The 27,111-nt window shown below is 48.7% G+C and overlaps 1 protein-coding gene across 1 annotated transcript in view; it reads left to right on the top strand.

Annotated features, from left to right (window-relative positions):
• LOC105896139 (vacuolar protein sorting-associated protein 13B) overlaps positions 1 to 27,111 on the top strand; it is a 338,344-nt gene that overhangs the window by 68,603 nt on the left and 242,630 nt on the right. The window contains 1 exon segment of the mRNA XM_042709212.1: positions 17,790 to 17,980. Coding sequence (XP_042565146.1) covers positions 17,790 to 17,980 — 191 coding nt within the window.

Here is a 27,111-nt window from a genome sequence, read left to right as displayed (position 1 = left end):
TCTGTTGGGCTCTGTTGGGCTCTGTTGGGCTCTGCTGGGCTCTGCTGGGCTCTGCTGGGCTCTGTTGGGCTCTGCTGGGCTCTGCTGGGCTCTGTTGGACTCTGTTGGACTCTGTTGGGCTCTGCTGGGCTCTGCTGGGCTTGTGCATTAAGAGAGAGACTGCTCTGCTCTGCTCTGTTCTGCGGGCAGAGGCATGTGGGTTTCCCCCGACATGATGGATGAGTGTGCAGGCACGGCAGCCTCGGAGGAAACCAACAGCAAGAAAAAAGGCGGCAGGGAATGCTTCAGCAAGTGCTCGCTTTGTTTCTGTTCTTTTCACTTTTTTTTTCTTTCAAAAAAATATAAAATCCCCTCCAGATAATTACGAAAGAATTCAGCAAACATAAAATATTTCCCGGTTTTATGTCTCCCTCCTCTGTGTTTTACCAGCTCTGTGGCGAGGGGGAAATATATTTCTAAGTTCCTGTTTTAAATGGATTTAATGTTACTATGGAAAACCTCACTTGGGGAAAGGACATTGGCGTCAGCAGTGGGATCAGCAAGTGCAGTTGAGTGCTGAAGATGAAAGTGGCTCTGTCCTACTGTTTGCCCTTCACTGGACATCTGAGAGCCATCCTGTAAATGCTCCCTCTTAAGGCTTACCTGTGCCCTTATGATCACGCACACACATGTACACACATGTACACACACGTACACGCACACGCACACATACACGCGCATGCATGCATGCACACACACACACACACAACCCTGTGTTTCAGGGTCTGTAAAAGCAGTACTTATAAAACATCTGCTTGGGAATCGATTTCGCTCAATTAGTTTGGATTTAAACATGTCAGATACGCATATGGTTTTGACTTTGCCTGCACACAGGGTACACACACACACACACACACACACACACACACACACACACACACACACACCACACACACACACACACACACACACACACACACACACACACACTCTCTCTCTGAGCACACACACACACTCTCTCTCTGAGCACACCAGTCCTAACCACAGCGGCTCTGTTGCCTCTGCTCCCCACTCTCTGGTCCCAATAAGAGGCTTGCTGTGTGTTTGATATGAACAGACTCGTCGGCCTGCGCTTGCACGTTTGCAGCGATAGTAGATTCAGATGTCAAAGCGGATGTTGTTCTTCTCCCTGACAATCGGTACGTTCCTCACCCTCACAGACGGTCAAGATCAATGCCCTCGCAGAGTGTTTTTCCTTCCAGGGGGTTTACCAAGAAAAGCAATAACAGTGACGGTCTCATCGAAAGCCTCACTGACACAAGAATGTGTGCCTCTCATCCAGCTTTTGAACGCTAGACTGCACCCCCGAACCTGGAGCGACACGGCCTACGCTCTGCTCCCTGACAGCCAGAATGCAGCCGGTGACGAGCGCTGAACTCGCTCCATCTCCCCGCGCAGCGCACAAATATCTACTCTGTGCTTTGTTCAAAAGGATTATCTCTCATCCTTGTCCTGCGCGTCGGATTCCTTTCCTAGCTCATTTGATTTTAGCGTGGCTGTAAGCTGCTGAAGCTGACTTCCGATGCGCTGACGGCTTCCAGCTGCACCCCCCTACACCCCACCCCACCCTCGAGCAGCAGTTTGGGGCTTTTTCAAGTGTCTCCTGCCCTCCTATGAGCAATAACAGGCTCCTGCTATTTTGGGTTGTTTTGGGGAAGAAAAAAAAAGAAAGAAAGCAATGGAGAGTAGAAGGGGGGGGAAAAAACTAGACATTGTTTCTCTTTCTGGCATCTCACACTTGACCCCATGACTAAACGGAGGCATTCCTGCCTCGCGGTGAGTCCTCTTACCCTGGCTGACCGTAGGCTAGGCTTCCTCTCAGACACCCGACCGAGAGCTGACAGTTCACAGTTTGAAGTATGACGGTGAACCGGTATGACAGAAAGAGAAGGAGTCTGAGAGAGGTAGAGGGAGAGAAGAGAGAGAGGGAGGTGGTGGAAGAGTGACACCCTCTCCTCCTCCTTCTACGCCCCCCTCCCCCCCTTCTGTCTTGGTATGAATGTGAGGTCTTGTTCGGAGTGACATGCAGCCGTTGGATCAACAGAGTGGCCGGCAGGTGGTAATGTTTAATTTTAATTTATTTATATTTGTCTTGGGAACCTTTTCATGTGTGACGCAAGCCTCTCAGAGATGTCATGTTCCTGTGGTTGAGGTATGCGAATACTTCAGACCAGAGAGTGAGAGCCTTATGTGCAAGAGTGCGCTTGCACACACACACACACACACACACACACACACACACACACACACACACACACACACACACACACACACACTTTAATTCTTTATTTGAATCCGCCAATCACATTTCTAACATAAAGGATAACATTAAAGAGGATAGCATTCCAGAGATAATATACCCTTAATGGCACAGAAAACGTTGCCTGCGCCACACAGCAAGGCTACCAGTTACAGCTGAGATGGAGCAACATTTTGTTAGCTGTCTGGCACTTTTCTTAGGTAGGCCTGCCAATCGGAGACCAGTAACTTTCAGTTTCTGAATATGCCCAAGGCTGCCAAATATCAGAATCACCAACCTATATTTGTAGTCCAGCTCATGGATATTTGCAACTAAGGGTTTCAGAGAAGGCTATATGTCAGAGAAGGCTATATGTCAGAGAAGGCTATTTGTCAGATAAGGCTACGTCAGAGAAGGCTACGTCCATGTAGAAGTCAAAGACACTATCACTTAGATAACAAGACTGTCGCTTCTTTTTGATGGCCATCTACAAAAACTAAATCAGGGGTGTTAGGGATGTTACAGAACACATCTTGTGCCCAGATGCATCTCTTAGTAGACAGCACTAACAGCAGTGGCCATGAAGTCAACAATATGGTCACAAGGTGTAGTATAGAGTCCCTTGTACGTTTTACATCCATTCATAATATGAGCAACTGAATCCAGGTGGTGATCAGAGTCCGGGTGCATTAAACTGTGAGGTTTACCATTAAACAGGGTGCTATAAAACAAGGGTCGGCACAATCAAGGGATGCAAGTGTTCCCTGCCTCCTCAGCGTTGTTTTGTGTCAGTCTGTTTTGCACTGAGGAGTACTCTCTGTGATGTGGGCTTTTGGTCTTGGTGTTGTGCTCTGTTAAAGCAGACAGTAGCTTCCTACGGTGATATGAAGGTCTGTGACCATTGCATCAGACCCCTTTGGTGCATGATTGTCTATTGTAGCTGAACTGTACTTCCTGACAGCCTGAACAGTGTTATTGTTCATATTATATCATAAAGGAGTTATAAGTAGTTTTAAGGGTCCCTTATGTGACCCCCTCATATCCGCTTATGTGACCCCATCATATCCGTTAGCGTTGTTAATGGGGAGATAATTCACAACCTGATCAGCGGATGGCTAATAGTCTGGTACTGCTGCCTCAGTGCTGAAACACCATGGGGGCGTGGCGGGTGGATCAGAGGAGGGGCCTTGGCAGTTAGCCTGCTAATACTTCTGTCCATTGCTGCCATGTTTGACCCAGGGCAGGAGACTGGTTAGCAGTTCTATTTTCTGTCTGCTGCATCAACAATGGGAGTTACAACAGGCAAGATGTTTAGTTTGTTAAGTTGCACAGAGCTTGCACACAGATTCTGACGTGAACACACACACACACACACACACACACACACACACACACACACACACACACACACACACACACACACACACACAGTGAGTTTCAGAGACGTGTATATACACTATTCACAGCCTCACACACACACACACATGCGTGTACATTCCTGTGCCGTGGTCTTATTATGTCTGTCTCCAGCAGTAGCTTTGCAGGGCGGATAGATTCCCGTATCGGCTTTTTCCATGAGTTAAGAGGGAAGCTATAAGATCTCACATCCAGCCTCTGGATTCACCATCAGCGCCCTGCATGTGACGGCTAGGGCAGCAGGGGAGAAGAGCCACGCAGCGAGGGATGATGTCAGTGTGCCCACCGCGGGGGCCGTGTGTGTGTGTGTGTGTGTGTGTGTGTGTGTGTGTGTGTGTGTGTGTGTGTGTGTGTGTGTGTGTGTGTGTGTGTGTGTGTGTGTGTGTGTGTGTGTGTGTGTGTGTGTTGTGTGTGTGTGTGTGTGTGTGTGTGTGTGTGTGAGTGTGTGTGAGAGCAGGTGTGAGAGAGGGGTGTAGCATTGTGCCAGGTGATCAGGAGTAGTTTAATGGCCTGTGTGTGCCCACTGAGGCCACGTCTCCCCTTCCCAAGATCACTTGGCAGAGAGCTGCAAGCTCGTGTTCCTTCTGCTCTACAGGGGCTTCTCCAGCAGCCACATGAAAGCACACTCTCACTATGCACCCATGGGCATACACACGCACACACACCACACACACACACACACACACACACACACACACACACACCACACAGAGAGAGATACACATTCACTCTCAAACATACAGACATATACACATGGACACAGTCCTCATACTGCTGCTCATTTAGACACACACACACACACACACACACACACACACACACACGCACACACATACACCAAACGGTGATATTCCTCCTCCTTCTCCTCATCCCCCCTTCTCTAGGTTATACTCTGAACCACTCCGACCCAGGTAATGGTTAAGTTTCCAAGGCAACCATGAAAGCACAGTTCGTGCACTCCCACTGGGTCCTCTGCGTTTGGCCTAGCCGTGGCTAATATGTCACTATGGGCCTGCCTGTGCCACGGTTAACCAGTAAGTCCTGTCCCAGCACCTGTCCTGTAAGCTTTTGGTCGAAGTAGAAGATGATTAGTCCCTGTCATAGCCACAGTGGAGAAATGCATTAAATGAAAGTGTGACTCGTGAATGACCTGAGACCAGTGCTGGAGATGTAGGTGAGGACTGGCTCAGCACAGGCATATTTGGTTTCATTGGCAGTGCCGAGCAAGCTGGGCTTTTACTGAGGGAGCACATCGCCTCATAAGGTAACCCAGTCTCAGACCTGTGATTAACTTCTACGAGTGGGCATGCAAACACATACACACACACACACACACACACACACACACACACACCACACACACACACACACACACACACACACACACACACACACACACACACACACACACACAATCTCTCTCTGTCTCTCTCTCTCTTATCCACACACAGTCTCTCTCTCTCTCTCACACACATGTGCACGCACGCACACACACACACACACACACACACACACACACACACACACACACACACACACACACACACACACACTGAGCGAAAAAAGCTGGAGTCCCATTAAATGAACTTTCACTGGCAGTGAATTAGAGTGCAGCTGAGCTGCATCAGGCTCTGCTTAGGCGTAATGAAAGGCAGCTCATGAGGCTGCTCACTTCACAGGGATCCCGCCGCGACTCCCAATTGGCCCGGCTGTTAAACCTGTTATCCCAGATAAAATGGGTGCCTGTAAAAAACAAGGGGGACCAAAATGTGTGTGTGTGGGGGGGTTAGAGAGGTGTGTGTGTGAGTTGCAGTGTGGTGGGCATAGGGTGTGTGTGTGTGTTTGGTGGGGGGGTGTAACAGCAGTGCCACCTGCATCGTTCACTACCCCCCTGCCCCACTCCCTGTGCCCTGCTAACGTCTCCCAAGAGGGGCCACCTGACGAAGCTGGAGGCCAGACGCCCCCCCTCCCAACCCCCCTCAATCCCCCCCTCTTCCCAGCCCACCAACTGGAGAGCGTCGGGTCTCGTCACAGGCTGTAACTCAGCCTTGATGTGGCATGAGGCTTTTTCTTTTTTCCTTTTTCATCTTTCTCTTTTTTGTTGTTTTTTAAGAGCAGTGCACGCCAGCTCTTTTCTCTTGGCATGACTTGGGCGGTGACGAATGTGAGCATGCAGGTGCTTTTCCTACCCTCTAGGGGACAGAGTACACACACACACACACACACACACACACACACACACACACAGACATTCAAAAAGTACTGCATGCTTTTGTAATGACTCCCTAAGCGAACTAAATAAATTGCACCTTTTCACCCAGACGTAAGCCTGCAGGTACTTAGCCATCCTAACCCTGTAACACTGAATTAAACATCAAACCTGGGCCTTCTAAAGAACATTGCATTAATAAACAGTTTGTTTTACCGTCGCGGTTTTGCGGAATCATCTGAAAATAAACAGTGTATGATGTTGAGTGTGAAATATGTCCCCATCATCAGTGCATGAACACATGGCAGGCCTTAGTGTGAAGGGTAGAAGGGTCACAGCGCTCTAAGAATAGCCTGATTAGCACAGTACAGAAGTCATCTCCAGGGTCCGGGGGAAAGGGAAAGCAGGGGAGGGTCGTCTAGACTGCTAGTTAGGAGAGAGATTTATATAGTGTCCTGCTGCACGGGGGCTTGAGAGGCTGCCAGCTGAGGTGTGCCGCCTCATTACGCCGCTTGCCCCGCTGGCCAGACCGCTCTCGGCTCTCTCTGCTGCGCCGCGTTTACCCACCGCGAGTGTTTGCAGACTTAGAGCGGCCCGACCTCGAGTCCACCAATGGGAAGACGGAGAATGCGAGGGAGGGCGGGACGTTGGCTGTCAGTCATCTGCCCGTGTCTCAGTGGCTCGCGTTGTCATTGGTCGGCCATTTGATTGGAAATGAGTGTTGCTTCCTGCATTCTGACAAAAAGGGCTGCAGTTTTGTATGAATTTTCAAGGCTGGGGGTTGGCGGGGTGGGGGGTGGGGGTCCTGGAAAGCCTGATTACCATGGCTACCTTGGAGAGCCCGCAGGATTACATATGCTTTAGGAAAAAAACACAGCCTCATTTGTCACTTATATTTATTGGCCGAGTTTGCATTGAGGTTGTACAGCTACATCTGGTGTTGGTTTGGGTGATTTTTATAGGTGTTATGAATCATTAGATGTATTTGGGAGCATTTAATAAAACAAGAGAAAATCCCGTACACAGCAGGGAGGCTTCTGGACTTTAATTTTTGGATTCATGGTGGGCAAGATGGCTGCAGTGAGCCTGGCTGTTACTGAAGCAGTCCATTTCCCTTTCCTTCTCTGACAGACACACACACGCACACACACACACACACGCACACACACACACGCACACACACACACACACACACGCACACACAGAGAAATACCCACAGACATAAGTATATACACACACTCACGCACACACAATGCGCACGCACACACACACACACAAACACGCATAGAAACACCCAGAAACACTCAGACATATACTGATATCTATACACACACACACACACACACACACACACACACACACACACACACACCCACACCCACCCACCCACCCTTAGATGCTGTGATGTGGGGCTGGTCGTGTGTGTTTTCCAACGTGTTGGATGAAAACATCCCTCTGTGGATTAAGGCCTATGTAATGAAGCTGTCTCCTGAGGGCCGACCCCCACAGATGCAGATGGGCACGCTGGCTGGCCGTGGCTTTGAACTCCTGGGGTCCCGATGATGGAGACCGGCATGCATCTCACACCTCTCCCCATCTCTGCCCCTCCACAACCCCCCCCACCCACCCCCACTGCTGTTCACACCACACAGGCCTTCACACCCCTCCTCTCTGCCCAGGCTCCATCCACCACCACTGGCCTTTCTTCTGACAGGCGGGCTGGGGAAGATGTATGAGGGCCATGTTGAAAGTCAGGGGAGACGGCAGTGTTGAGGTGCCCAGGAATGTGAGCGGGTATCTGAAGCCTCTGACACGGCCAGGGCCCTGTTGACATGACGCTGTTGGTCTGGTGCTCACCAGCTGGGCCGTTCCATTTTACATGACATTACATTACCTCACGTACCCTCCAGTCCATTTTCGACCTTTTTCTTTCTTTTATCTACGTATAGAATATATAATATGTTACATACCATCTCGTAATGAGACCTATAATGTTTACATATTTGTATAAATAAACAGTATGTATATTTATAGTATATCTATCAATCAAATTGGTACTGAATTTTTTTTTCTTCTCAGAAATGTAGATGTTTGTAGAACCTGTCCCCCTAAGATGCCCCGTTTTCACAGAGGCTCATTGTTGCTCTCAGGAAGCGCTGTTGTAACCACGCAACATGTTTTCAAACGGCCCCGGCCGCTCGGGGAGCCTTTGTGTAGCGCCGGGCCCTTTGAAGAGCCTGAGCGTGGAAGTCTGAGGGAAGACTCCGAGGTCATTAGACGGAGGTCAGTGACCTCGCATGGAGGAAACGGGAAACTCCAAAAGGCCACAAACTGCCCACATCTATTTCTGGATTGCAGATTAATGTCTTACACATAGTCCACTCTCTCCCACTTCCTTTGCGCTTTAACATTTTTTTTTATTTGAGATTAAATTAGCTCTGTATGTTTAAAACGCAACACAGATGCTTTTGCAGTCTAAAATCCATTTTTTTGATTTGTAATGGTCAATGTTGAAGGAAGTAGGGAATGATTTATTGTGTCTCTGCAATTACTAATCAATCTATCAAGATTGGAGGTGGCTATTGTCATGTAATGGATGGCTGCCAGGTGTAATGGATTGGCCTCGTGTTTGAGTGCACTTTGTAAATTTGTCCAGATAAGAAGAAATTAAGTAGAGGGAAAGTGTCAAAGGAACTGATAAATGGCTGAATGAACAGTGTGTGTGTGTGTGTGTGTGTGTGTGTGTGTGTGTGTGTGTGTGTTTGTTGTGTATGTGTGTGTTTGTGTGTGATCTTTGAGTATGTTCTCTGTTTGCAATCAAGAATTCCTGGATGTGTGTTTGTGTTTGTGGTTTAACAAAGCCCAAGATGAGAAGGCACACAAGATGCTTTCAGCAAGTCTAAAATGGTTTAGCTCTCAGAGGTACGATGTGTAATCAGGTAACATGTGTACGTTGGCTCAGCCTCTGCGCAGATTCCAGACAGTTGAGGCGGACTGTTCTAACACCTGCAAGCTCCCAGCATGCCTTTTCTGGCCAACGATGGTTTGAATGCTCTCCCTGCACACCCCCCCACCTCCCAACCACTCTCTTAGACATATAGCCGGAGGCTTTGTGCATTATTTTGGAAATAGTGAGGGAGTGGATTGGGTTGTGCACAGGATATGAGTAATAACAAAAATGAACAGTTTGGAAAGTGCCGGTGGGTTCCATGCAAGCATGCTGGGACTCTATGTAAACCATTAGGTCCAGCTGCTCCCTCTGATGGTGTCCCTGCTGGCCATAGGCTAGGTGTTGAGTTCAGAAGAATGGGGGGCTGTTCTCTCCAGCTCAGAGGAGAGCCGGACCACCAGAACCCTGGACACACACGCACGCACGCACGCACGCACACGCACGCACACACACGCACGCACACACAGACACACCAAATATGAGAATGAATTCGGGAAGTTCACCTACTGTGTACGTGTGTGTGCTGTTATATGTTCACACCCCCCCCACCACACCAAACCAAATATTAGCATGAACGTAGCATATCGACATAAATTTAGGAAAAAAGGAAAAAAGTGCACTTGGATGCAGTGCAGTGCGTTTCAGAGATGCAAGACTGCCTCTTCTCCAGGCCAACCTGTGCCAGTGTTTTCTAGCACGTTCACACTGAGGAGTGCTGTGCCTCTTTAATTAAGACAAATCTATTTTTGTCCACAGAAGTACAAAGGGGGCAACCTGCCATTTCTGTCTTTGCGGCGTTTGCACTGGATGCAGGCCAAACAAGCCTTTTTTTAACGAGCCTCACGCTCAGCTGCTTACACTAGGAATTATTTTCCTCACGAGTCACATATAGCTTGTGGATTGTACAATGTCTTCTCTCCCACCCTCCCTCCCTTGCTGTCTGTCTCTCCTCTCCAGTCTCTCTGTCTTTCTCACATTCTCTCTCTCTCCCTCCCTCCCTTTCTGTCTGTCTCTCCTCTCCAGTCTCTCTGTCTTTCTCACAATCTCTCTGTCCGTCTTCTCTCTCTGTCTTCTTTATCATCCCCTTTATCAAAAAAAGAGGAAAAGGTTCTCTTTGGCCCTGTTTGTGGACCCTCTGTTGAATGGGCTTCATTCACACTTAACCTGTTGAAACAAAACAAAAAAAGAGGCTCATGTCACAGCTGACTTGCTGGTGTGTCACAGGAATAAGAGAGTGAAAATGTAAAAATACACCCATCTCAGATGCTATGTGGTGGGGTTGGTTTTACAGGCAGGTGGAGCTACTGTAGCAGCCAGCCGCACACAGCAGAGTGGGCATGGTGCCAGGTGCCTACTCTCTCTCTCCCTCCCTCCCCCTCTCTGTCTCTCTCTCTCTCCCTGGGCATCCAAGGCAGGCTAGTTCATTCATGATCCATGCCACTCTGCCCCACTGCAGTACCAAAATGGATACGAGAACGAACTCCCGGCCTGGCTTGAACCCGCATCGACCAGCTAGTGCCGGAGAGCGCACCAGATGAGGGAAGTTGTTTTTTAAAGAACGTTTTGTCTTGCAAGAGGAATGCGAGAAAACAGGGAAAAACACCGAATCAGGCAAACGTGCGAAACGGCACGGAACACACTCTCTTACTAGACACTGTTTCACATTCTCCTCAGCCTAACGTAATGAGAACCCTTCTCCTCATCTCCAGCCATTTGTTGTTGTCGTTTGTGGTGCATTACGCGCCCCATAACAAACACAGGTGCTTAATTAAAGTTTGTAGACGGGGCCCACATGGATGGCACTGCTTCTCTTGAGCATTAAAAATAAACACGCGCACACGCACGCACACACACATATGCACACACACACACTAACTAACACACGCACTAACGCACACACTAACGCACACACACACATGCATATAAAAAAATAAATACTGGAATGGAATCCAGGGTAAAACTTTCATCCGTTGCCAGTCCCCACTGAAGTGGCCTCAGACACACACATTTGCTGCGCATGTGGCACGCCTTTGTCGCCGAGTCCCGCAGTGCTCTCCTCTCCTCTCCCTCTCTCTCACTCTCTCTCTCTCTCTCACACTCTCTCTCTCCCTCTCTCTCTCTCCCCATCGTATGTGCCTTTTGTTCTTGGGTTAGGGTTTCATGCTCGGCTCGGCTCTGCTGAGGGTCAGTGATGGATGTGTGCCGCAGATGCAGTGCCATTTAGGGCCAGACCAAAGATGAGAGACGAGGGGCGTGAAAGAGAAAGTAATTGCAGGTCAGAGGTCGCGGAGGAGTAATCCTGAATGTGTCGACAGGGGTGAACGCCTACAAAAAGTGATCTGCACAACAGGGGTCACAACAGTGGGAAATTAAAGCATAGACATGAAATGTAAAAAAAAAGCATTTAATTTATATTCTTCATTATAAGTAGGCTTTCTGAGGTTGTGTCACCATGTTCAAAGTGATGTGCAAACAAGCCTGTTAGATTCCTAACCTGAACGTGTACAACTAGACCTAAAAAAACTGCAATAGTAGGGAACAGTGTGTCATGTTTGTTTGTGACCGCAGTACTAAGTGCTCTTGTTAAGAATGCACTCGTTAAAAAGGAGCCACAACACCAGAGCAGAAGCAAGGGAGAAACAGAGAGAGAGAAAGATAGAGAAACAGAGAGACAGACAGACAGACAGACAGACAGAGAAAGAGACAGACAGAGAAAAAGACACAGACAGACAGACAGACAGAGAGAGAGAGAGAGAGTAGGAGGATGAATTGCACCATGGAGTGGAGCAGGCCTCTAAACCACACCGAATCCTCATACACATTTGTGTGATTTAGTACGCTGTTTGGTTCTTAAGTGTCCTCAATTCATCAGGGTGATCTCACAGCTGTGGTCTCATCCTTTACAGTGGTGGAGTTCAGCCTGTATTTATGTTATATACGCGCTGGTGGATTTTTCCCATATGATTTTCCGTTACCCTGCTGTGGTACGCTACTACACACCAGGGGCAGCCCGAAATCCCTCTACATGGAAATACAAGAGGACTTTACCCACTATTAGTCCACTATCAGGTTAAACCTATTATAAATTCTGGGCTAACAGACACTTATATGCCTTAATGGCCAGTAATCAGATGAACAGAAGCTAGTCAGCTCTGTCAGCTATGTCATAAGGTATGTATTAGAGTCATAAGTGCCATAAGGTTTGTACTTGGTGCTTAATTGATAAATGTCCAATCGAATTACAGGTTGTTATAAGACAAACAAGGGCTTAGAATTAGGCCTTGTGAGATGTACATGAGTTATTAAACACATAGTACCCAAGTTGCCCAAGGACACTGAATATAAAGCAAGACTGACCAGTGTGGTTTAAAGTTTTCCAAGACGCCTATAACTACACTATAGGAGCAAAGCTAAATGACATGGCCTTGTAGGTTTCTCTTGGTGGCGGGCACACATTGCACATAGATCTGGGTAACTGCGGTTGCTAATGACCTAAGTGTGAGAAGATAAGGTAAGATATTCAGTGCTGTGTTTAGGGATCCCACCTTTTAAAAAGGTGCGCTAGTGTCAAAGCTAGCAGCCATAGCTGCTCTGCCTCAACCTGACTAACACCTCCGAGGTTGTGGGGTCACCCCCTTTGGTGTGATAAAGCAGTCTGGTTACATAAATGCCCCAGTTTACTCTCCAACAGAAACGTCTGTACCTCCCCAGCGTTTCTTATAGCAACCCTAGGCCCACTGGGAGAGTCATGCCACCCCTGTTGAATAGTCCTTATTCCCAGTCAGCCATTTCATTGTTACGGTAAAGCCACACCACCAGTTCCAGGGGTGCAAACTCGTCACCTTTCGGCGAAATTCGCCGTTTTTGATCCAAAATAGGTCATTTGTGTGATTCGTGTAGATCTGCAATAAAAATATTTTTAAGGGGGGGTGGGTCCTCCAAGTAATCTGCGAACGCAAGCTGTCAAATATTTTTTTCAAGCTTGTTCGTTTGGCCAACCCATGTCATGCCGTAATAGACAGGTGTATTACAAGGCATGTCTTTCGGGTGAAAGCGTTGGTTTCGAACGGCCTTTTTAAGATGGCATATACGGTAACGTGTGACGTTGGTACGCTGCAATAACGTTATGCAAGACTAAATAGCTTCTTCACATACGTGAAATACATTACATTACCTATTCTATGGATACAAACGACATATAATAAAAGTGTCTACAAATATTTCACTGATGACAAACAATGAGAAAGCAAAAGGCATGCGCTCAACCCAGTGTGTGAGGGATTGCACAATCTGATATGAGGCGCAGCTCGTTGCTGCCTCACCTCGCGAGTCGCCTCTCTGTTTGAACAGGACATGGTCAAATTCAGCGATTTTGATTATAAAAATGATCGGAACCATACAACATTTTTATTTAAAGCACAGATCAGTAGATACATATTAATATTTATTTTATTTTATCATTATTTATTTTTTACTTTTCATGATGACTTTCACTTTTCATGAGGCTCTGCCTCCCCTGACCACACGTCCCTATGTGTATGTAATCTGAAGCACTGACCCGTTTTCTACTGCCGGGTGCTTCACTGCAACTGAACAAACTTACCACTCTCCTACTTCAGTTTGTTTTCAGAATGAGAGAATTTTAGGAGGAGGATGCCATTACTGTGGCTCAACTAGAGGCCGGAGTCAGATGCAAATAGCTCTTGTCCTGACAAGCTAGACTCAAAGAGTAATGTAAAGGGAAAATAATATGTGTTCCCACTGTCACCGTTTTTCAAGAACACGGAGAAGCTAGGCCATGCCTGATGCAGCCTCTGTTGATTTTCTGTTCCAATAGTTGGCCCTTTTTTTGCTTAATACCTGATGGAAATCTGTGACGTAATGTGCTTTGGTGAAGTGGACTGGAGTGGGTGGTCGGCAGGGTATTGGGGTGGGTGGTTGGGTTGGCCAGTGCCCGTACAACATTCAACACAGGAATGTTTATGATTAAACTGTTACCAGAGCACAACATTGTTTACAACAGCACAAAGTTCTTCATAGATCTAGCCTCATCATTTTGTTGTCAAGTGCACCAGATTGATGCATTGAACTTTAAAATGTGCAAAATGTTCTTATACAGTGGGGAAAATAAGTATTTGAACCCCTGCCGATTTCGCAAGTTTGGCCACTTGCAAAGAAATGTGTGATCTATAATTGTAAGAGTAGGTGTATTTTAACAGTGAGAAACAGAATATCAACAAAAAAATCCAGAAAACTGCATTTTATAACATTTATGACTTAATTTGCATTTGATGCAGAAAATAAGTATCTGAACCCCTAGCAAAACATGACTTAGTACTTGGTGGAATAACCCTTGTTGGCAAGCACAGACGTCAGACTTTTCTTGTAGTTGGTCACCAGGTTTACACACATCTCAGGAGGGATTTTGGTCCACTCCTCTTTGCAGATCCTCTCCAAATCCTTAAGGTTGCGTTTTCAATGGGAGGGAATGAAGGAATGAGGTTCAAGCCCAATATTCCACATTACATGGCCCCATCCATAGTCCCCTCGATGCAGTGGAGTCGTCCTGTACCCTTGGCAGAGAAACAGCCCCAAAGCATAATGTTTCCACCTCCATGCTTGACGGTGGGGATGGTGTCATATTCAGCATTCTTCCCCCTCCAAACGCGGCAAGTCGAGTTGATGCCAAAGAGCTTGATTATGGTCTCATCTGACCACATCCTGTCTCCCAAACCTCCTTAGAATCATTCAAGTGTTCATTGGCAAACTTCACACGGCCCTGTACATGTGCTTCCTTGAGCAGGGGGACCTTGCGAGTTCTGCAGTACTTCAAACCATTACAGCGTAGTGTGTTGCCAATGGTTTTCTTGGTGACTGTGGTCCCAGCTGCCTTGAGATCATTCACAAGCTCCCCCTGTGTAGTTCTGGGGTTATTCTGCACCTTTCGGATGATCACCGATACCGCACGAGGGGATATCTTGCATGGAGCCCCAAACCTAGAGCGATGGACAGTTGTTTGGTGTTGCTTCCATTTACGAATAATCGCACAAATAGTTGTCTGCTTCTCACCAAGCTGCTTGCCGATGGATTTGTAACCCATTCCAGCCTTGTGCAGGTCTACAATCTTATCTCTGACGTCCTTGGTCAACTCTTTGGTCTTGCCCATGGTGGTGAGGTTGAAGGTGTGAAGTATGATTCTTTGGACAGGTTTCTTTTCTACACGTCACCAGTTGAGATCAGGTGTACCTTGTTAGGCCTAATGAGGACTAATCTGTGTGCTTCTTGGGCACATAACTGGTCGTTGGGAGCCAGAATTCTTGCTGTTTGCTTGGGGGTTCAAATACTTATTTTCTGCATCAAATACAAATAAAGTCATAAATGTTATAAAATGCAGTTTTCTGGATTTGTTTGTTGATATTCTATTTCTCACTGTTAAAATACACCTACCATTACAATTATAGATCACACATTCCTTTGCAAGTGGCCAAACTTGCGAAATCGGCAGGGGTTCAAATACTTATTTTCCCCACTGTATATAAAATATATTCCCCGGGGAGCATGCCCCGGACCCTCCTAGGGGGTTCGCATCATGTCACCTTTTTCATCCCTGATGAGTTTGCACCCCTGAGTTCAGACATCCGTGTTTGTCTCTTTGAACACAATCAGTGACATGGGTGTGTATCTCTTTGTGTGTGTGTGTGTTTGTGTGTGTGTGTATATACTGGAGTGCAGTCAGACAGTTTATGTCACCCAGCAAACCACCCAGGAGCACAGCAAAAAGCAGATAGCGGGAAGCCAACACCAAGCTAAACGCTTGCAGAGCCCGCACAAGTACAGGAGGCATTCCTCCCAGTCAGACTGGAACACAAGTGTGTGTGTGTGTGTGTGTGTGAGTCTCTGTGTGTGTGTGAGGGCAGATGCCGAATGCGTCATTAAACTGAATGTGACAGATACTTACGGCCCCATCACGAAGGACGACAGGAAAGGAAAGGAAACGATTTTGTTTTCCTGGATGAGCTCCCCTCTCCTCTCCTCTCCTCATCTCGCGGTTGATGACTCCATAGCAATTGGTGGTCAAACAAACACTCATAAACACACTGTCAGCAGGTAGAGGAGTAAAACATGCTTGTTTAACTTGCTTGTTTTTAGCAGCGTTAGGAAACAGGCTGATCTGCATATATCTGCGTACTTTCTTTCTTTCTCTTTCTCTGTGTGTGTGTGTGTGTGTGTGTGTGTGTGTGTTTGTGTGCCTATGTGTGTCTATGTTTTTTAATATGTGTCGGTCTGTCTGTATCTTTCTGTGTGTCTCTAGGGGCTTTTGTATCTGTGTGTGTGTGTGTGTGTGTGTGTTTGTGTGTGTTTGCCTGGATATGTCTGTGTGTTTGACTGTGTTTGTGTGTGTGCGTCTCCAAGTCTGTTGGGCCATGCCGACGCTCCATCTGGTGCAGGCCCCTCACACACAGCTGTAGTAGTGTGTGTGTGTGTGAGAGCGCTGGTGAGTAGTTCAGCAGGGAGACCCCTCAGCCCGCGAGGAGCGCTCCATCAGCCCGCTGGCTGCCACACTCTTTTCCAGGATGGACGGGATGGGAGGAGAGGAGAGGAGAGGAGAGGAGAGGAGAGGAGAGGAGAGGGGAGGGGAGGGGAGGGGAGGGGAGGAGAGGGTAGGAGAGGGGAGGAGAGGGGAGGAGAGGAGAGGAGAGGAGAGGAGAGGAGAGGAGAGGAGAGGAGAGGAGAGGAGAGGAGAGGAGAGGAGAGGGGAGGGGAGGGGAGGGGAGGGGAGGGGAATCCCCCAGCAGCTTGGCATGATGGAGCCCTCACTGTCACTGAGGGGCCCCTAGACGTCAAGGACTGGCCAGCTTGGAGAGGGAGAGAGAGGCAAAGAGAGGCAAAGAGAGTCCGAGATAGAGAGGGGGAGAAACACACACACACACACACACACAGAGAGAGAGAGAGAGAGAGAGCGAGAGAGAGAGAGATGGAGGATGAAAGAGAGGGGGGATGAGAGAGAGGAGAGAAAAAAAAACAGGAATGCATTCAGACACTGGCTGTGATGGAAGGATGGCGTATGCCTTGTGTGTCTGTGTGTTTTCCTTTGCTTTACTTTCCTTCACTCTGTGTTTTTTTGCATGGAGGTGAAAGATAAATGAGACTGCCCTCCTCTGGGACTTGAACTGACAGTGATTCAGCGGAGTGCTGTTACCTCACCCCCCTGACGATCGCCAGCCCCGCTCGCCCCGCTCGCAACGCTCGCCCCGCTCCGTGTTCCCCGCTTCAAGCTCTCGCCTCGCGGCCGGCGGCCCTCTGAGTGGAACAACCAGCCTCAGCTCGAGATGAGACGTTAAATGGGCTCCGTGTCATTTTGGGGGATCGGGTATCTGGGATGGGCCTCCCCGCGCATAAATCACGATAACCGCTCCGACGGAGCTGTCCTGTCCGTCCACCGATTGACGGCGAGGAAAAAAAAACACGTCCAACTGGCCGACAGACATGCAACTGTTGGCTGGCTGTTAGGAGTTTGATGTGTGTGTGTGTGTGTGTGTGTGTGTGTGTGTGTGTGTGTGTGTGTGTGTGTGTGTGTTAGTGTGTGTTTTTCCAGCTTCTCAGCTCTTCAGCTGCTCTCTTGTAGAGATGGGAACATTTTCTGGCAGAGCAGATGATGAATGGATTGGTAGTAATTCATTTCGGACTGGAGCTAGCGAAGATGTAATCGGCCTATAAGGAAATGTTTTTCAGGTAGAATTCCAAGTTCAGGCAAACATCGCGCAAGTGCACATTTATCACACAATGCAATTAATTTTTTCCTCTGTTTTTCCTTCCCTCCCACCCTCTCTCTCCCTCTCTCTCTCTCTCTCTCTCTCTCTCTCTCTCTTTCTCTTACTCTCGTTCATTCTCCATTTCCTCACCCCCCTTCACCTCCTGCCCATTTCTCCCTGCAGGACTAAGAGGTCTTCTGTGTCCATCACCGAGTGCATTTTTGAGCTGCCCCACTTCTCGCTGCAGGGCAGCCGGGCCCAGATGCTGCTGCTGCAGGCCATCAGTCAGAGCTGGACCCACAGCCTGGGGAACGGGGCCTCCCCGGGGGTCAGTGAAAGCCTTCTCAACGACGTGTACAAAACACCAGCCCAAGGTAACGCTCAACTACACACATTACCAGCCAGCCTTCCCTCTGCTGCCCGCAGTCTCTTTCCTCTCTCTCTGTCTCTTTACGCTCTCTGTTTCTCTTTCCTCTCTTTCCCCTCTCTTTCAATTCAATTCAAAGTTGCTGTATTAGCATTACTGTCACAATACAGTGTTGCTAAAGCCAGTAATAAGTAACAACAAAACACCATATGTAACGTAACAGTTACAAACATAAGGAAGTACATAACACAGTACTACTCTCTCTCTCTGTCTCTCTCTCTCTCTCTCTCTTTCCTCACTTTCCTCTCTGCCTGTCTTGTTCTCTCTCTCTTTCCTTCCCTCTCTCTCTCTCTCTCTCCTCTCTCTCTCCTCTCCTCTCTTTTGCTCTTTCTGGTCTTTCTCCTGTCTTGCTTTCAAAGTCTCTCTCCCTCCTTATCCCTCTCTGTCTCCTCTTTCTTGTTCTCACACATTTCTTCCATCATTCCACATTCTCTGTGTGACTGTCATTCCGTCATTTGCAGCGATTCCGTTATGGAAAAACATGGGAAGGGGCTTACTACTGGATTGGATTGAGAGAGCGAGGGAGAGAGGGGAGAGGAGAGAGAGAGAGACCACAGGAAAGCGTTTATGTTTCACAGAGAAGAGGAAAGACACACACAAAGGGCCCAAGTGTTCATGCGTGTGTTTTGGAATGTGGGCACATGTGGCTGCGTTGCAGGTGCCCGTCTGTGGCCCACGCATTTGCTCAGCTTGTTAAAGCCTGGAGTTATTTTTGCCCTCTGCGCGGTGACATTCTCCATACCTGCTCCCCGCACAGGTCCACTAACTCGCCACCTGTGTTTGCTTTGCCTCCAGCTTCGTCCATCACTGTGCCATAAATCAAAAAGAAATGGAGCATGTCAGCCTGTCAGCTTTACAGTGCTGCTGCTTAGGTGCGGCTCACCCCCTCGCTCACTTACTCTCGCAGTCGTCGTGCTCATGCTTTCTCGCTCCTGTTCACTCACGCACTCTTTTTCTCATCCTCTTTCGCTCACTCTCTCACTCGCTGTCTCTTTTTCAGTGTTGCTCGATCTCTCCTTCTGTCAGTCATATGCTTTCTCTCTGTCTCTCTCCCTCTCTATGTCTCTCCACATGTCTTTCCTCTCTTTCCACTGTCTCCTCCGCCCCTCCCTCCCTCCCTCTCTCTCTCTCTCTCTCTCTCTCTCTGCCCCTCTCTCCTCTGCCAGCCTGGTGGCAGCGTCAGCAAATGGCTTGCAGATGAGCTCAGACGTGCAGAGGCCCAGAGTCCTCAGACAGCCCCTCCGTGCCCAGCGTGAGGTGGAGGACCTGCGGCCGCGCTCAAATGAACTCCCCCACCATTACACGCGCCATGTCCTCCACCAGGCCTTAATGCTCCACCAATAAATCCGACCCCATAAAAGACCGAAATGAGGGGAGAGAGAATGAGGGAGAGTTTGGGGGGAGAGAGAGAGAGGGGAGAGAGAGGGAGAGGAGAAAGAGGGAGAGGGAGAGGGAGGGAGAGAGAGGGAGAGGGGAAAACAGGGCTGGGCAGTGGGGCTGCATTCAATAAAACAGTAGCGTTTCTCATGACGGTAGCAGGCGACAGCCTCCAGGGGGGCCCGGCGGGTTTTTCCAACTCATTAGGATCATGTTTGTTGGGTACGCCATCAACACACTGCCCCGGGCCAGCAGCTACCTTTCACCCACACCCGGCTGTGCCGACGCCAGATTATTAAGAGGCGACTCCCGCGGAGTGAACTCACTTATTCCCCTCTCGCGCTCCCTCGCTCCCTCCTTGCCTCTCGATCCCTCTCTATCCCTCTCTCCCTCTCCCTTGCTTACTCTGAACCTTCTCAGTCCTGGACCACGCAGGAGGAGTAACTCTGAGACCTTGCGTAAGGGCCAACACTGGCTGGTCTGGAGAAGGACAGTAAAGAGAAGGGAGGCCCACATGGGGATAGAAAGACAGGAGCTGAACTAGGGAGTTGAACCAGAGAGTTAAACGGTAACCCCAGTCTCAAAGTGAAGCAGGGTGGGTGATTGAGAAATGTGAAACTCTGACTTTAATCAAGTATGTATGTGTTTTAATCATATGCCTCTTTTAGCTGAGTGTATTTATATAGAACTCTGGAGTCCTGAGGTAACTTAAGTGAAATTTCACCTAACAGTGGTACAAGCAGGAGGACATGCAGGTGTAAAGTCCCAGTGCTCCCTGTGCCCACCTGCTGGCAGTGTTGTAGGGGCTCTGCAGTCCCACAGCCCCGGGCTCAGGCTGTGCCTCTGGTCTGGCTGTCTGAGGGGGCGGCTGTGGCCTGGGCAGGATACGCTAGCGCAGACTGAATCATTCTGGTCACTGTGGCGGGTGCGGTCGTGTCCACAGCCCAGCGTCACAATGGGTCCCCGACCCCCGCTGCTCTTCTGCTACCGGCTTCCTCCTGCTCTATTCTCTCTCGTCTCTTTCTTCTCTCCTCTCATCTGCTTACCTCTCGTCTCCTCACCTCTTTGCTTACCCTCTCTTCTCCTCTGCTTACCTCTCCTCTCTTTTCCTCTCCTCTGCTCTACTCTCGGAGCTAAAGGCAGTTGGCCAGAGAGGGAGAGAGCCAGAAAGGGAGAGTGAGTGAGAGAGAGAGACAGAAGCAGAGCCAGAGAGCGGGAGAAGACGAGAGAAAGAGAAAGCGAGAGAGCAGCTCCTGCCGACGGCGTGGCCAGCGCGCCAAAAGCCCTCCACTCGTTGGGTATTTTACAGGCTGGAAAAGCCGCCCAGAGTTGAAATGCTGGGGACTATTTTAAGCCCGTTAACATGCAGCCACCCTCAGGCTCCTGAACAGTAAACGGGTTTGCGGTAGGCCAACTCAAGACAGCCCTCTTTATCCTCCCCCACAGCCAACACACACACACACACACACACACACACACACACACACACACACACACACACACACACACACACACACACACACACACACACACACACACACACACACGATGCACTGAAATGCATTCACACACACACACACACACACACATACACACACACACACACACACACACACACACACACACACACACACACACACACACACACACACACACACACACACACACACACACACACGCAAACTATACACTCACCTTCGGGTCTGAACCTCATAGGTTCTAATAGGAGCTGGCTGCCTTTGAAGTATGTGTTCAGTAGTAGTGCAATGGCCTCGGCGTGTCACCAGCTGAAGTCGGTTGCTTTGGATCTGCAGGACCTCCCTGTATGAACACTTACACATGCGGGGGGAACTGAAAGTGCTTAACTTTGAAACTTTTTTCTTTTTCTTTTTTATATATATAATATCCCTCTCTTCTTTCCTCTCGGCTATGAAGTTTGGCACCCAATAGAGGAAGGTGTTTCATATCGTGGCATAGCTGATAACACACTTAAGTCAGTGTCCACTATACTGGCAGGGCCCTCCGTCTGCTTATTCCATTCTCTCTCCCAGATGAGGAAATTCTCTATCAGTGGAAAGGGATAAAAAGAGGGGAGCAGTTAGCATATGGATGGACTGCTAAATGTTTTTCTCTCTTTTTTTTTTTTTAAAAATCAAGCAACTCCATGTGCTTTTATTTGAGCTTTATGAGAGGCGTACGTCAGAGCCGTCCTCTAGCAGCCCAAGGGCAAAAAAGCATTATAATATGTCTGCTTAAAATAGTTTGGATATGAAAGCGCCGTTTGGGTCGATTGTACGAGTGTTTACATGTATATTCTAATTTAATAGTGTCTGTACATGCACGCACGTGTGTGTATGATTAGGAGTCCTGTTTTGATTTAAAGATTGGCTGAACGGGCCGGGGGAAGGAAAACTCTGTAGGGAGTTCTGAGGAGTTCTTTGCATCATCCAGCTCTCAATTAGTCCATTTGCATTCATGCTTATTGTCTAAACTCCGCTTTAATGCGACACCACTTCAGTACATACAGCACATTGCTAAATGTAATGAAGTTGCATGCATGAATATGTCATTTTTATGCAATAGCTAATCCTTGTTTTGCACGATGTAACGAAAGGATTTTGGTTAATTAGGTTGTGTATGACATTGGCAGTAAACATGAGTGCATCAAAGTGGCTTTTTTATTGTCTTGTTATGGAGTTGGCCTGTCTTGGACGCTGCAATCTGACCCCCCACCGTTGCCAACTTGGCTTTGATTTGACGTGCTCTCTCCCATCCAGGTTTTTTTTTGTTCTTCCAGTAATCCCCCTTTCCCTCCTGAGTGCTGTTCATCTTTCCTTTTGTTCATTTTCTTTCTTCTTGATCTTCCCTTCTTTCTGCGAGTCTGTTTCTTCTTCTGTCCGTCTGCAGAGGAGTGGCTGCCACTGGAAGTGCTGCCAGGCTCCGTGCCCTCTCCGCAACCCCAGAGCATACCCATCCCCACCGCCTTGACTGGCATGGGCAGGCAGGCAGGGGGCGGGCGGGCGGGCAGGCCCCTGTTGGGTCAACAGTTTGCGTGTGTGGCAGTGCCAAGTCATTTGTCTCTCACTGTGGGTTAACTGCCCCTCAGTTCGTTTCTGTGTTTTTTTCGGTGCCCTTTTTTTCTTGCCTCGGGGTGCATTCAATGGGCCTTCAGTTCTAGTTTTCAGAACATATTTCCTTGTGGTTTTTGAGTATTTTTTCATTATAATGGCTTAATAACATTATTAAAGTTATTATTAATATTTTTGATATTGCAGAGGGAATAATTTTATATGGAGTTTTGTTTTGTTTTTGTGTCTCAAGAGAAATCTCTTTTGGGAAGCCGTTACCACTCTGCATATGGTGCGCTGCACTGGCGTTGGTCACAGACCATAGATGAGAAGATGGGGGGTTTATTTTTTATATAAAATTAATTCACGAGAGGCCAGCGAGGTTTGTTGGAATAATTTCATTTCCTCAGGAGTATTTATAACCTGTCAGTAACGAGCCCCACCGAGGAGGGCCCTTCCTGCTCGCAGATGGTGGCGAAGCGGAGCTGGCGGCTTGGTGGAGGACGCAGGGAGGATTTTCTCCCCCGTCCTCTGCAACCCCGACTTTTATGCAGACAACAGGAAGTGAGCATGACGGGGTAGTCGCCTCGCCACGTCCTTGATCACATGAGATCGGGGGCATCCTTGTCTGGAACGGCCTTCCGTGACGAGGGCCATAAAAAAGGCTGAGACGACACAAAGATCCGTCCCGGAGAGCATAACCTCACAGACATCTCATTATAAAAGATGTATGGCGTGTCCGTCCGCTCCTTTCAAACGCAGCCAACGTAGAAATTCCACATTGATTGCCCCCCCCCCCCCCCCCCCAACCCTTCTGTAATTTGCCTCCATGGGAGTGCTGTTGAAACAACAGCAGATTTGGAGCGAAAGCCACGCTTTAATATCTGAAAGATGTGTCGCCCAGGCGAGTCCTTGAAAGAATGGCGGTTCTAATGAAAAACAATTGAGTGGCACAAAGGAATCGGTCCGTTACAATAGCCAGATGATGGGCTGAGTCAAGTTTGATGAGAGGAAGAGAGAGAAAGAGTCCACCCCTTTCTCTTCTGCTCTACCAATCAAACGGGGAGAGAAAAAAAAAACACTTTGAGGGTGAGCGAGTGGATGTGCGGAAATCCAGAGAGGCAGGTTTGAAGGATTGAAGGACGTAGGTGTGCAGAGGTGAGGACAGGAGAGACCTGAGGAGGAAGGAGAGAATGGTATGAGGGTGTGGAGAAGAGTGGGGATGGAGAGCAGAGAGAGGTGGATGGAGGGGAGAGGAGAGAGGACAGGAGAGAAGAGAGGACAGGAGAGAAGAGAGGAGAGGGGAGGGAAGAGAGGAGGGGGTTAAGGCTCTCCGCTGGTGGTGGTTGCCTGGCGCAGGCCGGCAGGCGGGCGTTTGATATACGAGCTGTGACATAGCTGCAGCGTGACGGCTACGTGACAGCCAGTGGCCCGTCGCCCAGATGGAAGCCTGCTGGAGGACAGCCAGAGGAGAGCGCTGGGGTGCGTTTGGGGGTGCTGGAAGACGAGAGTGGGGTGGGGTGCTTGGGGAACGGGAGAGAGGGTTGGCTCTATGCAGTTAAAGACCACATCAGAGAGGCACAGCCAACACCTCAATTTTTTTTTTTTATCAAACCCACCTTTAGGAAAAACCCACCTAATTGGATTTTTGTTCAATCCCGCATCTCCGACCTCCCAGATTTTTCTCTTCCTCTAACTCTACTGCTTCCCCAGCCTCCGTCCTGCCTCTAACTACCCCAGCCTCCGTCCTGCCTCTAACTCTACTCCAGCCTCTGCTCTGCCTCTAACTCCACTGCTACTCAAGCCTCCCACTGCCTCTAACTCCACTGCTACTCAAGCCTCCCACTGCCTCTAACTCCACTGCTACTCAAGCCTCCCACTGCTAGCCCTCTCTCCTTTTCTCTTCTTTGGTCTTCTGGTCTGTTAGTTGCTGTTTTACAGACTTTAAATGCTAGCTCTTTCCATTTTCATCCATGTATGAATGCCTGCTTGGTTCCTGTTGAAAGGAAGTTTTACTTGCCTCCGTTGCCGTAGCGCCTGCTCTAGGGGGTTGAGGCTCTGTGTTCAAGTGCCTTGAGACACTTTAAGTGGTTATTGGCGCCATATAAATAAAGAAAATAGAATTGGACTCAGTTAAATTAAATTGGTCTCCTTTCTGTCATTTCATGTTCTTCTCACCCTCTTTCTCTTTCATCTCCTGTGATCTGCACTCAATCCTTCTCCGTTCCAGTCTCCTCTAGTCACCTCTCCCTTTCTCTGTGGTCATAGATTGGTGGTCTTATAAGGTTGTTTTTCAGTGCAGCAATGGAAGTAGTGTTTGTACACAGAAGGCGCCTGGCCTTTGAAGTGAAGTGGAAAACTGGTTTGATATTACATTGGGAGTCCCTGTTATGTCCGTTGTTATCAGAGCTGTCTTTTTCAGCTCCTTTACTTGTCAAGAAAGAGTAAGAAAGACGGGAAGAAACTCAGCTGGAAACAGAAAGGGAACAGACCAAAAAAAAAATGAAAGTAACCCTAATCGTTCTTAGATCGGCTTCTCAAGGTCGCGGCGGCGTGACTTAGGGGATTTATGCCCTGGTGTTTGGGCCTTTCTCTGAGCGTGTTTTGAAACAAACGGGGCGACTGTGGCGCAGCCTGTCGACAGCGTTTCTTCTGCGCCCGTGACTGGCTTAAAGAGAAGAAAAAGGGGCGGCTGTCATGGTACGAACCCCACACTCCACTCTGATCTCAGCGCTCTCGGCCCGCCAGGCCTGACGCTAATCCTTCGGTGTCACCACGGCGTGTTAAGTGCTGGTAATAGCCCTGCTCTGCTGGTGGGGAAGGAGAAAGAGAGAGGAAGAAAGAGAGAGGGAAACAGAGAGGTAGAAAGATAGAGGGAGATGAAGAGGGATAGAGGGACAGACAGACAGATCAATGTTGATTTTCCTTCAGCTCGGTTACTGAAGGAAGGTGATACCTGCCATGCTCCTCTGCTTCATGCTGCTGAGGCTGCTCCTGACCTTTCCCTTCAACCTTTCTTCCTTTCTTCTTTCTTTCTTTCTTCAATTCTCTCCCTCCGTTTCTCTCCCATTCTCACCTAGGAACATGAAACCATTTCCGCTCGCACACTGTTTTTCAGTTTTTATCAATTCATTTGTTTCTTTATTGCACTCCTTCATTCAGTCTATATTTCTGTCTCTCTCCATAACTCTACTCTTGTTCTCCATCTCTGTCTGTCTTCCCATTTCTTCTGTAAAGCAGCTCGGAGCATCAGCCTTTATAAGGGCAGCAGCTCTGGATTCTGGCTTTCACTGTTCCCCGGTCAGTGACTGAAGGTGCCTGTGCCTTTGGACAGGCTTTTAATGCATACCCCCCACCCCCACGACACACACACACACACACTGCACTCTGCCATCATCTGTCAATGGGCTTGCGTCATCGTCTTGTGGGACCATGACTCTATCACTGCCATTGTTTCGAACATTCCCCCGTCATTGTTCTACAAAGCACAGTGGTGTGCACAAGGTTTCCCAGCTAAGCAGCGGTCTGCGGTCCTCAGAGCTGTCAAAGGGGTAGGTGTGTGTGTGTGTGTGTGTGTGTGTGTGTGTGTGTGTGTGTGGGGGGGGGGGGTGATGAGAAGTGGTGTAGCAGCAGAGCCAAAGATGTGTGTTTTGCAGCGTTCCCTGGCCTTGTGCTCCAGACTCCACGCGCCTTTGAAGAAGTATCGCGCTGGTTTCACAGGAATGCTCGTCTGTCTGCCTCCCAGATTGACATCAGGACGCGTACAGGCAACCGAGACCAAAGACCAAGAGAGGAGAGAGAGAGAGGGAGAGGTTCTCGCCTGAATCACATCTTTCTTTAAACACAAAAGAAGTCTTGTCAGGGTTAAGCAGTCGCTAAATAAATCTAGCGGGGATCGGAGAGCAGGCTGGTCTCTCTGAAAGCTACAACATGCCGCACTTGGTCCTCTCCAAGGCATAGATGATGAGGTTTTAAGTCAATCCAGACTTGGCCTCTACCGACCAGGCAGTGTCAGTCGGGAAGAGAGGGATGGAGAGGGAGAGGAAGAGAGAGGGATGGTGGTGTGTGTAGGGGGAATAAGGAGTGGTTTTCAGGAGGGAGAGAAAGAAAGGGATGGTGAGGGAAAGGGAAGGATGAAGGAAGAAAGAGATGGTGTGGTGTGTGTGCTGGGCAAGGGGAGGAAGAGGCAGTGTTCAGGCCTGTGAGGAGGGGGTACCGCACGGAAGCCCTTGCTGCATCTGAGGGAACTGATGTTTGAAGGGGATTTGGAGCTGTGTGTCAGTGTGACAGAGGGAGGAGATGCCTCCCTTTCATCACATGCACATGTTTACACACACACACACACACACACACACACACACACACACACACACACACACACACACACACACACACACACACACACAGCTCATCTCTTATGTGTGCACTCACCCGCACACACATATTCATACCATCTCTCTCATCTATCCCTTTGTCTCAATCAATATATACACACACACACACACTCACACACACACACAGTACCTCATCCTCACACTCACACACCCGTCTCCCATGTGTGGGATGACATCAGGCCCTCACCAGGGAACTTGGGTGGCTGTCATCCATCAGTGTGTGTGTGTGTGTGTGTGTG

Source organism: Clupea harengus, chromosome 11, assembly GCF_900700415.2.
Source record: "Clupea harengus chromosome 11, Ch_v2.0.2, whole genome shotgun sequence".
NCBI lineage: Eukaryota > Metazoa > Chordata > Actinopteri > Clupeiformes > Clupeidae > Clupea > Clupea harengus.
Note: the sequence above shows the minus strand (reverse complement) of the source record. Positions and strands in the feature narration are given on the sequence as shown.